The sequence below is a fragment of the Ixodes scapularis genome, unplaced genomic scaffold (assembly GCF_016920785.2).
Source record: "Ixodes scapularis isolate PalLabHiFi unplaced genomic scaffold, ASM1692078v2 PGA_scaffold0__279_contigs__length_252992795, whole genome shotgun sequence".
NCBI lineage: Eukaryota > Metazoa > Arthropoda > Arachnida > Ixodida > Ixodidae > Ixodes > Ixodes scapularis.
In genome coordinates this window covers 37,313,022-37,325,911 of record NW_024609835.1, presented here as the reverse complement: position 1 = coordinate 37,325,911, position 12,890 = coordinate 37,313,022, and the positions used below count along the sequence as shown (strand labels likewise).

The 12,890-nt window shown below is 43.0% G+C and overlaps 1 protein-coding gene across 2 annotated transcripts in view; it reads right to left on the bottom strand.

Annotated features, from left to right (window-relative positions):
• The window catches only part of LOC8039605 (condensin-2 complex subunit G2), a 74,327-nt gene that overhangs the window by 44,495 nt on the left and 16,942 nt on the right, over nucleotides 1–12,890 (bottom strand). For both annotated transcript variants that reach the window (XM_029982593.3, XM_042293059.1), the window contains exons 5-8: nucleotides 12,407–12,571; nucleotides 5,160–5,254; nucleotides 3,454–3,526; nucleotides 3,111–3,194 (exon numbers count right to left, since the gene is read on the bottom strand). In XM_029982593.3, coding sequence (XP_029838453.2) covers nucleotides 3,111–3,194; nucleotides 3,454–3,526; nucleotides 5,160–5,254; nucleotides 12,407–12,571 — 417 coding nt within the window. The remainder of the gene's footprint in view (nucleotides 1–3,110; nucleotides 3,195–3,453; nucleotides 3,527–5,159; nucleotides 5,255–12,406; nucleotides 12,572–12,890) is intronic.

Below are 12,890 nucleotides of genomic sequence, written 5' to 3'. Positions count from 1 at the left end.
AAACTATACAATGAGTAGAGACTCTCTAAAATTAACATTTGCACAATTTTTCTTTCCTTCTGCTATACCCTGAATATTAAAGTCAACCAAACCATAATTTTTTATTTTTTTTGCTTTAAGCCTATTTTGGACCAGGTGTAAAACAAATCTTAGCAAAAATGGCATTTTGGCGCATGATGCACCAGACTTTCGTTCACAGTGCAATTTGGCACAAATGGCGCATCACTTCCATCACTGCTTTTTTTACCCGCTCCCACTCTCTGCCTGTGGGCGAGAGCAAGAGCGTGATCGCGCAGCAAAAGACCGACGTACGACTGGTCCGACGAGCGGCTTTCACTGCACCATCGGTTTAGGTGTGAACGGAATATACTAAATGTGCATTACTGCTTGCAAGGTGTGTATACTTCAGCACTGCTATACTGCTTCGATGCAAGACCAGGAGAGGCTCCTCAGATATCAATCAAGATAAGTGTTTCGACACTGATAAGATAAAATGACAACAGTTATCGTACAATGGTTAAGAGTAAAATAAATCCAACAAAAATTTTCTCCGTGACAGCTTGAAAGGAGTTCGGGATGACCACCTGAGAAATGTAGGGGATGAAACAAATACTTTGCCAAGATCCACTTAGCAGAGCACCATTAAATGTATTGCAAAAAACTATGTATTAGAAGTACAATTAGATACGAGATTAAGTAGTTGCACTTATGACTACATCTTTTTTTTTTTTTAAATACTGTAGCTCTCCTCTGCCTTCAATGTCCATGTAGATGGTTGCTTCCTCTCTCACCTATAGTCCCCCTATAATATCATTATCAATTGATTTTAATTAAGGGTGTGCGAATATTCAAAATTTCGAATGCTTCGCAAATAATGCTTGCAATTCGATTATATTGGCTTCGCACTTTCGCTGTTCGGAAGTATTCGAGTTCTTCAAATACTTCAAAAACTATGAATAACGCAAAACTCGCAGATTAGTGTCACCTCGCGGTCGAGTTCCCAGTTTTATTTTTGGACTGTGCAGTACGGTTTTGAGCTTAGCAACCCCAAAATGCCAACCTAAGATCCTTTTTTTTGTATGAAGCACTAGGAAGTTATATGTACACGGTAGCGCGATCCGTCCTTTGCTTGCCACGATGTCTGGATTGCGGAGTTGGCGAAGTCGTCGTGGCGCAAACGTTGCGATAGATTTGATAAAGGACTATGATTTGCAATGACACGTGCATCGTCGTGAGCACAAATGACAAAATGCTATGGATAGGGATATCGATTTACGGCTGACTTCGTGACTTCGACTTGTGGTGATATCTGGCTCATGTTATTTTCCACCTGATTTTCCGGTTTATCAGTTTGCCAGTACTGTTGAGACTGGTTATAACGAAGTCGGTTATAACGAAATATAGGCTACAGCGAAGCGATCACGATTTCCCATTCCCTTTTGCACTTCATTAACCGAAGTCGGTTATAACTAGGGTTTCGGGTTTTCGGTGTAAACCGATAAAAACCAATAGAAGTATGCTGGATCCCTTTTCGGAAATTCGGTTTTAACCGAAAAAGGTCAGTTTGTAATTTTGGCATTTTCGGTTTAAACTGATAAAAGTATGCCGAATTCATTCTCTAAAATTCTGTTTTAACGGAAAATGGCTAGATTTTTATGGCCACGTCGAGATGGGCAGGGGAAGGGGGAGGGGAGAGAGGGTGTTGCAATGTTCGACATTGAGTGACCTCTTCATGATTGCCCTCTTCCAAGGTTCGACATGCAACAAAAGAGGTCTTGGATTGGCCTCCGCGGGACATCTCTGCCCTTTCTGTAATCGGTCCTTCTTGGTCCTAAAAAGTTAAGGGTGTGGGCTACTATAAGGTTTTTCGCTTCATGCAAGATCTGCAGCCAGAGTTTGGTGAGTACACAAAATATGTCGTGCTCCAAAACGTCGCACCGCGTCTCTTTTGATAGCCACATTTGGTTGATTAGCCGATTTTGGCTCAGGCAGCGCTTCATCTCCTCGGCCTGCCAGTGCCCAGTGTTAACGTTGAGAAGGCATTCTCGAAGCCCAGGGTCATTAACGGGAAAGAATGAGCGTGAATCAGCGATGAGAACCTGGGAAAGTACATGTGTGTTTACTATAATAAGATTCAATAATCCTGATTCACAGAAGGTGAAGGTTCATGTTTTTTGGGCACTGACTTGTTTGTACTTCTGTGTTCCTTCTTGTTTTTTTTTTCTTTACAGTTTCACACATTTGCCAAATAATATGTCAATGTTTTTTTCAATGTATTTGTGCCATTATTCTTTGAGTGATCACAAATATCAGAGCTACAAGAATCATCTGATCCGATGTCCGATGGTGTTTCTTTAACATTCACCGAAAAACAAATATACACCGAAAAAAGTATGCCGAATTTCGAAAAAATAAAAACCGAAAATGCGGAGCCCTAGTTATAACGAAATAGCGGATATAGCGAAAAGATTTCAGATTCTCGTTGACTTCGTTATAGCCGGTCTCGACAGTATTCCTTTTATTTATTTCTACTCCTTTTCACTGATAAAAGTGAGACTTGCTCACTTTTATCAGAAACAAACACTGTATTCTAAATTTATTGCTTCTTTGTGGCGCCCTAATCGGCAGAACTATTGCACACGGAAAGAGATGGCGCAAAGTCAGTGCAGCTGCACGGCGCGATTGCACATCTCCAACTCTGCTATGGCCAGCCAAATGAGCCTGCCGACCCGCCTCCGCTTGTGTACTTCCATTTACATTCAATAGAAAACATTTGTTTTAAAAAATGCTCTTATTCAAAACTACTATTCATATTCTAAAAGATTTGATTTATTTCGATTCGTAACCTTTATTATTCGATTTGCTTCACTTCGAAAGATTTTGATATTTGCACACCTCTAATTTTAATTTAATGTGTTCATTCAAACTACAAAGGGAAGAGTGAACCGAGAATAAAATCAACAAGAAAGAACGAATCTTGGCAAGCTTGACAAATACTTTGCAATGCCGAATCTGCAGATTCAGTGCCAAAAAGTTTTCCTAGCCAAACATTTAGCCAATCACTAGAATCTGGTTTGTAGCTTACTTCTAAGCAGCACCGAGAGACCTACCTTGAAAAGCCTGTCATGTTGAGCGGCAGTATACTGTCCGTTCACGGCCATGTGCATTACGTCCTGGATGCTTTGCTCCAACACCTGTAATGTTGCATGATTCAACAATCCAAAGGTCACTTTAGCCCGATCACACGGTTCTCACGAAGACTCGGTCAAGTTGACAAAAGCATGCTTACTTTCAAAATATGCTGCTTAACAAACATAAGAGAAAATTGAGAAATGTAAAAGTGCACAAATGCATTCCCAAAAGAGTGCCCATGCGGAAATAACTCAAAAGCTCTCGGTCAGCAAACACTTAATTGAAACTGCCTATGGTACTGGGGATTTATAACCCCCTTACCTCGGATTGTGGCTTAGAGGCTACAGCCTTCCAAGCGGACAGGTACACCAGAGCCAAAGCTTGGACATGGGCACTAAGGAAGACAGAAAACAGCAAAAACCCAAAGTAAACATAGATGCAATGACAGTTAGGTGTGATTGGACCTAACTATACTTTAAAGGGCAATTTAGTGACACCCTGAACTACCTCAAATAAGCAATTTGAAGAGCAGATACCTGTTTCAAAATGAAAGCAATTGCGATATATTCATTACCAATTCAATATACATTGGAAGTTTTAATTGAATTTTGGAACAACTTTTGTCTTTCCAGATTCAAGGCACCCAAAAAACAAACTTTCGATGTTTAAAAAAAAGAAGTGTTATTGACAACATACTTTTATATTATTGCCTTTGCTTGGTCTGGCTCGTTAATTTGCCCCATTTGGCATCTTTGTGGAATTATCTACTAAATGTCTAAAAACAACAAATATAAATGTATATCCCAAACGTTTTCTTAAAAAAAAAAAGATAAGCCTACATTTAATTTTTTTTATTCATTTTTTTTTTTAATTTGAGGTCTTCAGTTTTAGGAGCTAATTATACACCCTTAAGCGCCGTTCACACTGTTGCGACCGAGTACGACTGAGAAAGACCAGACCGGTTTTTAAGCCTCTTGCGACTTCTTACAACCGGATGCACTGCAGCGCGGAGCTGGTCTAAGAGATCTCAAGAGGCTTAAAAACCGGTCTGGTCTCTCTCAGTCGTACTCGGTCGCAAGAGTGTGAACAGGCCTTTACACTAAAGGCCTGTTCACACATGCAGCGGAGCGCTACAAGCATAGCGCTAACCTCGCGCTAAGCGCGTGCTGACGGCAGCGTTCACCAGCTTTGTATCGCACCGCCAAAACTGTTGCTCATGGCAGACGATAAGTAGCTGACGACACGTGAGGAGCGCTACATCAGCGCTTCGCTGCATGTGAGAACCGGCCTTAAATGTGACAACCATATGCCAAATAGTTACGTTGATATAAAACATTTGAAACACATTGCGAAGCAGTAACAAAGTTATGTTCAATGCTTAAATGCATTTTCCTTAGTTCCACTTTTTGCTGCAAATTTCATACGAAGGAATCTTTTGTTTGAAAGTAAAAGTACATATTTAGATACCACAATCAAGAACTTTCTGAACTGAAATTTAAAGGGGAATCAGGCTATCTACTTTATTTTGTTTCAAGTTCAAGCCCTCATTAAGAAAGAACTATGTTTTCAAAAATTGACATAGGACAGATATGCATCTCATATTCAACTTTTCCTGAAATATTTACATTAGAGTTATAAAAACTAGATAGCTCAAAGTCCCACATCCCCCACTGCTTAATAGCTTCCCTTGCATATCATAGATTTCTTAACGAAGAGTGGCGCATCTTACGCAAGTGTGGAAAATTGTCCTACAGAGCTGAAAGTTTGCACAATACACCTACATCTGATGTTAAATCTCCCCTGCAAATTTCATTCCGACCACTTGAGTATTTCAGAAGTTAAATCTCTAGCCAGTGTCCCCCCTTAAGAATCTTTGCCCAGCCCTGCCTTTTATAAAGGCCTGTGAATTTTTCTAAAAGCCTTAGAAGCACAGCTCCTAGGTTGAGGTTATGCTACATAAATCCTTTAGTGACAAATATTCAACTAGTAATCTTCACAAGAAAAAAAAAGCAAAGTGGGATAATTACCAACTTAATCCACATAAGTGGCTCTTCACAGCCCTGAAGATAGCATGTGCAATGGTGTCATCCCGTGTCAGCAAGTAGCTCACAAACTTCTTGCCCTGGGGGAACAAAAAGGGGTGCAAACGTCAGTTTCAAGCTAAAGACAAAGTGAATGAGATGCACAAAAATAGAAGTCAGCACCCCACATAGGGATACAAAACAATTTCAAAGTCCCAACTACAGCAGCTTTTCAGGGAGTACCTCAGTAAAGTTTGCTACCAGAGCCAGGAGGGGGCTGCCGCTGACGGTCTGTGGCATCTGTTGGCAGCGATGGTGGCCAATTGGAGAGGTTCCAGACGCTGTTTTCAATGGCTTTAGTTTTACAAACTGTGCCGCTGACCCTAGTGATGCCACTGCCTTTACAGGCATGCTTCCACAGCAGAGTGTCCACATAGGATGGACGTACAACTAGGTCGTTCATCCATCCTATCTATCCTGACCGCGCCCATAGGCCATCGATCACCGGTGATCGATGGCTTTCAAGCGCAGTCAAGAAATAAAATTTAGTGCGGAGAATTATGTTCCCCAATCTCGTGGACAGCCGAAGAACTGCACTTTCAGTTTCAATTTGGGTTTGAGCGTTATCACAAGCTGACGGGCTGTCAAAAATAGTCTTGGGAACGGTGGTTGCACATGTCTAACACGGCTAACTGCTTGCATCTGTCTTTGTAGCAAAGATGGCATTATTTATGCAATCCAACTGCATTCTGGCACATTCCTTAGACCTTAAGAGCTCTGGGGACACTTTAAATGATGTTGTAGGAATCGCTTAACAGATGATTGTCGGTAAGCGTTACTATAATTTCCAATGCTGTCCTGAGCCGGCGTGCACGTTTTATGCTCCCAACGAGGACAAAAATGCTAAATATAAAGAAACTGCAATCAAGGCTATGACAAAATTAAGGTAATAGAACATGAAGAAAGCATTCTGCTAAGGATGTGAGGTGTACTATCTGTGTTTCACCAATATGAGCCTTCCTTCGTTGAAAAGCACACGTGTTACGGAGGCCAACTCTCCGACAAACCAAAAACAGACAATGCCAGTTACTGTACACCAACTTTGAGAAGAATAGCCATGGGTGTGGGGCACACTTTGTATATCCCAATATATTTTTTCTATTCGTCGTTTAATTTGAATAGTTCTAGAAGACTCAGCATTATATGCCTTCCACATGTACATTGTATTTTTAAATAATTAAAATTTCTAAATCTTTTTTTCTACATTATACCAACCTCACTTTTTTTTAAAGAACAACTAATTAGCCACATTTTTATGTGACATATTGCTCCATACGCAAATTAGTTAGGAAAATAAAAGCGTTTGCACGGATCCTTTGAAAATTGCCACTTTTTCCGTGGTCAGGAAAGCGTTAATATGCAAATGACAGAGCATGTGGCTTTTGATACAGGCTGTACCACCTGGAGGGCCGGTGGGTGACGCAGGGGTCCTCTAGGTTGGCAATTTTCAAACTGAGGTCTGCAGACCGCCATAGGTCCTCCAGAGCATTCCGGGGGGTGTCTGATCATTTGAGGATGCTCTGGAGTAGGAGTGGCCAGGCTGACCCAGCCGCAAAGTTTTGTTCAGAGCAATAAACGAAACTCAAACTACTTTCAATATATCCGAGTCAAAAGCAGTCCAACTGTACGTAAGGTAGCAGTAGCACAAGACTAACAAACTGCGACCTGTCTTTCGATTTAAAATGTGTTCTGGGGGGGAGCCACGAGCCATACTTCAACACGCAAAGGGCTGCAGCTTCGCCACCCCTGCTCTAGAGGCACTCCATTGATGGCAGAAAATATAGAATAGGAAAGCCAGGTGTTCAACAAGGCCAGTCGAATGCATTTCTGACGGCGAAACAGTATACTGTGCAGAGCAGAAGTTCAATTCAGTGCAGACTTGTAAACCCCAATCTGCACATGCCCAAATGTCGGCTGTACCAGACTTAATGAATTCAACCTTAAATTAACTCTGACATCTGCACAGTGGTGTCCAAGCCCTGTGCATTCATCATGAGCTGCGAGTGCCAGTTCATATCAAACACCCAAACCGCAACAGCTGCGTAAATAGACGTTTTCTGGCCCTTGCACAGTATGCCTTCTCTGCGTGTGCTCTCGAGTTGTATGCTGTGTTTACATTGATGTGACAATAGCACATTGAATCAGGCACACACCCAGTCCTCTTCTCTCCCCCGTCCTACACAATCATAGTAGTCCCTTCTTGATTCAATATGCTAAGATTGTGTGGCTCCAAAGTATGTCAAAGGTTGCATTGCAGCCAATAGTTTGAGAACTGCTGTTCTACGTGGCACAGGGGTTCCGAGGAGCGTGTGGGTTTCAGTATGCCCCGAAAACAACACGCTCCATCATTCGTGTTTCATTAGGACCCGGTAATACACTGCACAACACAGTTGAAGCAAATACAACGTTGGTACTTTTTCGCATTTTACTTGGAAACGGTATCGGTGAGCACGAAATTTTACCACCTAGGTTAATGCCTCAAACAAATACTTTTTATTGCACGAATTGCCTCGATGAAAGCTTTTTGGTTCAAAGGAAAAAGACCGGCAGTCTCTGGAATTTCCCAAAGACGTTCTAAATGCACAGCACTAGGCCTTTGCTCACACCTGCACAAAACCACAGTCCGTCGCACACGTTACACACCGCACCAAACAATTTGTCCATGAACTGACACCTGAACTCCCAATCAGCTGCCATGTAATGGCGACTGGTTTCATGTTGCTGCTGAGCTCTCGTTTCGCAGTCACGCCTTGCTGCTTGTCCTCCGCCTTGCTGTGCTCGGTGGAGGACCAGAGTCGTCCACACTAAGGACGACTCTGGTTCTAATGGCGTGTAAGTCTGGGACACAAAATTGCAAGCAAACAAATGCTATGCAATTAAAAAAAAATTGTAGAGCCTTTTCACTTCACACGAAGGTAGAGGACCAGCGAAGCTTTTATTTTTACGACATCTAGGATGACATCCAGGACGACTTCAAGGAGGACGACGCCTAGAGGACAACATCTAGGATAACCTCAAGGACAACTTCTAGGACGACCTCGACAATGACGTCTAGAGGACGACGTCTAGGATGACCTCAAGGACAACTTCTAGGACGACCTCGAGGACGATAACTATAGGACAACGCCTAGGACGATTTCTCGGACGACCTCTCAGACGACTTTTAGGACGACCTCGAGGACAAGGCCTAGAGATGATAACAAGGGATCAGGACCTCACTATCTAATAATGCCAAGGAAGGCTGACTCCCACGCTGGTCGCTCCCTTTTTATTTTTATTTATCCATACTTGCCACGACCAATGGGGAGTTTTCTGTCAACATCCGCAGATGCATTTTTTCCCAGATCCTAGCGCATAACAGCTTCGCTGTGAAAACTACCGACTGCTTGTTTGTTCTAATTTATACCTCTTATTTGTGTACAATTTGCAAAAAAGGAGTCTCTGGTACAATTTAAGAAAAAATTTTTTCTGTTGATGTTATTGTGCTGCTCGGGCCAGTAGTGACAGGGAGGTGGAATTAGACCCATACAAATCATGCTTCCTCGAATAAACTGAGCTTCTGGTGTCACAGACCCATGCAATTTGTACTCTTTCATATTATTCTTAAAACGTATTTAATTTTAGACAAAATCGTGTACATGCTACCTCTACAAGTAACCTCGCGATCAGACTGTCCCAAGTAGTAAGGTCCATGTAGGACGGACGTTTCAAACACCTACCTTCAATGACAAGCAACTTGATCACATTATCACACTAATAGATTAGTCACTTTTTCCCCAATAAATTTAGCAAAAAAACTAAATTGGTGCATTGGACAGGTGACGTAAGCTTTCCCCCTAAATTTATAGGGGGAAATTGAATTTGTGTATAGAACTGGTGCCACATGATGTGAGGTCACGTGACAATGATTTTCCAGCAAAATTTAGCAGGGAAACTGCATTGGTGTATTGATTTCGTAACGCCGATTTCCTCGCTAAATTGATTGTGGAGACTGTAGTAGTGTATGTGTCATAGAGCACTGCACGGGCCGGAATTTCTAGGCCTGGCCCGACCCGGCCCGGTAGAGACGCGGCCCGGGCCCGGCCCGAGCCCGATAACATTTTCAAATATGAGCCCGAGCCCGGCCCGAGCCGGAAAACTGGGACCGAGTTTTTTATATCATAAAGATGTCGACTTAGAATATGTATTGTCGAGAGTATGGGTGAAATATGCGCATCATTTGCGACAGTCTTTGAACTCATGGCACACCGACAATCCTTGAGACAAAAGTGGGGAATTTTTTATTTATGAATTTATTGAAGAGAGATTGCACTTTTCGTTGTTCTATTCAACTCATTTAAGAGAAATTTCCTTCCTACATATTTTTGTGGAGAAACAATAAATTGTCCATGGACTCTCTCTTCAGGCAGGTCCGTCTTGCTTGCCTAATGTAGCCCGCCGCGCTAAAGTTCCGTTCGCTGCTAGCACTTGTAGCAGGAATGCACAGGATGCGTTTGGATAGAATGGACAGTTTCGGGAATTCTTTCTTGTGCGCTCTCCAGAAGACACAAAGCTCAGCCACTCCTGAGCACGAGTAGTCTTTCTTGCCGTGTAGATACTCCTCCAATTCGTCGGTGGCTACCTTGTCCTCCTCCGCGTCACACCAGTCTTCAAACAAACCTTGGCACCTTTTTTTTGATGCGGGATCTCGAACGTCATCGTTTGTCTCATCTTCATCTTGGGTCATTGCTTTGGCGACATGGGCAAGTAGCTTTCTGACGTGCGCGTAAACTTCAAGGCGCTCGTCCTCGGGCAACGTGCGGAGTTGGCGGAACTGAGGCCAGAGAAATGTGGCGGTCCTGTGGAGGAGGAAAATTTTCAGCTTCATGTCCAGGAAATGACAAGCAGGGGACTTGATCTTCTCGATTTCCACTGCCTCTACAGCAGACACCGCCGCACCAGGTTTAAGATGTTTCTTCAACGCAGAAGCGTAAAGGACAACCAGAGGAAGTGTTGGACGTAGTTCCTCTTTGAGCGCGTCGGTAGCATCTTTGAAGGGTTGCAGGAACACGATTAACTCGTTGAGTGTTGTCTTGTTCACGCTTTCCATCAATAGATTGTTCCTTGACTCCAGTAGAGCTTCTATCTCCTCGAACTGAGAGCAGACGGACTTTAGCATAGATACCTTTGAATTTAAATTTACGGCCCACGACCCGGGCCGACGCGATTTAAAATTTACGGCACACGACTGACCAGGCACGGCCCGGGCCGGCCCGGGCCGACGCGGCCCGGAAATTTTTTTTTTCAAGCCCGAGCCCGGCCCGGGCTTTAAAAAATACGTGCTACCCGGCCCGAGCCCGGCCCACGGGCCGGGCCGGGCCCGGGCTTTTGGGCCGGCCCGAGCCCGTGCAGTGCTCTAATGTGTCACGTGACGACATGGTTATTAAAATGTATGCTAGAGGTTTAACTGGAGCTAGTGTCTATGGGACTTCCGGTTTCAAATTGAAGCAGACAGCAACCAGTCCACTTTTGCCTTGCTCCAGTAAATTCATATGGGAAAATGTGCATGGCATTTTGTAGTTTCACTTGAGAATAACAAGAATTACCTTTGTTACTTAGATGATAGTCAATAATAGGTAACTTTATGAACATTATAAAAGTGAAATTGCTTTAGCAACAGTATTTTTCTGACAAGTGAGCTATATTTAACTTCCCTGCTATTCTGGGCCCAATCCTATGTTCCACAGTAAGTGTGTAAATACAAGCGACGGATCGAAGCAGGAATGAAAGTTGAAAAGAATGTAGGGCTTGTTCAAGGAGCGCCAACATTCCGATGACGCTAATATTGATAACCCAAGAGATTTATTTGCCATTACAATGACCCCCATTTACGAGACATTAAAACGCAGAAAACAGTAAAAGTATGCGGACTATAAAAGGTGTTTCTGTTATTATTGGGCTGAATTTATTAGGTGATAAGAGTTTCCTGGCTCTCCCCATTTTCAAAGTTTTCGAGCATGCAGATAAGAGTTCTGAATGCTAGAACAAACTCAGCTTTGCACCCCTATATGAAAAGCAGAGTGAATAAAACAAATTTTATTTATTGCAAATCGCGCTCATTACTCGGCTTTACTTTATTTGGATCGTCTACAGGCACAGGTAGTTACTGACCCAGTGTTGGCGCATAGTTCTTAAAGTCTTTCTTGATTTTCGAGATGCTCTTCATTGCTTTGGCACATAAACCCGCCCTGTAGAAAAGCGCCGATGCCGAGTTCGCACTAACGGTGTCGAACAGTGTGCACAAATACCATATTTACTCGAGTAATAGCCGCACTGTTTATGAAGAAAACCTGAGGGCTCGCTCTTCCGCGGAGCACACGGATGACGAATCACCGCGATCGACAGCACGATTCCAGTGGTTTACAGGACAGAGAAAACGTCTTCGTGCAAAGATACAATCTGTGAAGAAGGCATTTGTATGGAGACTCGTGCTCTTGATCTAGTCATTCGCTATGTTATTCATGCGCAATGCGATGATTGGCTGTATATGTGCTTTGCAGGAAAGTAGACGTAAGGGCCTTGTTCATAAATAGTGCGGCTATTACTCGAGTAAATACGGTACACGTACAAAGTCATTTTAGCACAGTTTTTAATGCCACAAATTTGAATGAAAAATGTCGTAACTGAGCAACATTTTTATCAGCATGACTGGGAAATGTTTCAAGCTCTCTAGAGTGTATGAATTATTCGTGATATTTGCTCATATATTCAAGCACAGGGAGAAAATGCACTCACTTTTGCCCATAGAAATGCATTACCGAAAGTCAATTTCCGAAAACCGCACTAGCGCCAGTTGGACCTGCAGTATACACTACAATAACTGCAAGCGTGACAATGGGTCACGTGACAAATTTTCTCGCTGAATTTAGTAGGAAATGCACGGACAGACAAAATTTTGGGGTTGAGGGTTCCATCAAACGAATCTCATGCTTTAGAATGAATGACATACTGGTGCTGCAGATTGATATGGGCTTCAATGGAATCAAATTTGCAGCGCAAAGTGCCAAAGAGAGTTTACGTTCCCTTCTAATAGTTATAAATAAATCCAATTACTCGGTTAAACTTGAAAGCAACGGTATCATGCCGACACCTAGGAAAGTGCTGCAATCGGAAAAATTTGTGACCATGCTTTTTATAGTTTGAGTGAAGCGCACCTTGTCAGCTCCCAAGTAGGTTGGAGAAATGGAGCACTTGACGAGAAGCTCTTTGAGCTCCAGGTTCTGCTCGCAGCCCAAGTCCGAGAAAGACAGTGCTCCACTGTCGGCTTCCAGCCCATCTTTCAGGAGGAAGACTGTGCTCACGAGCTCCATTGTTTGACGCTGGAAGGTAAATGGAATGTAAGGCGAAGTTGTTTTGAAAGTACCATAGGATGTTGAACAAGAACTTTTGCAGAGTCGCAATTGTCACAAAGTGTAGTTCCTTGTAGCCAACTTTGTGCGTAGTGCTTTATGTGCTCTGGACAGTTCAGAGGTTAGAAAAACAAGGTGTGGCAGTACAGTAAACTCTCACTTGAGCGAACGTCGGTTTAACAAAAATTTCAGAATAGCGAACTCATGCACTTCACGTGAACCTCCAGTATGATTCCTAGAGGACAATGTCTACGACAACCTCAAAGGCAACTAGGACGACCTCCAGGAC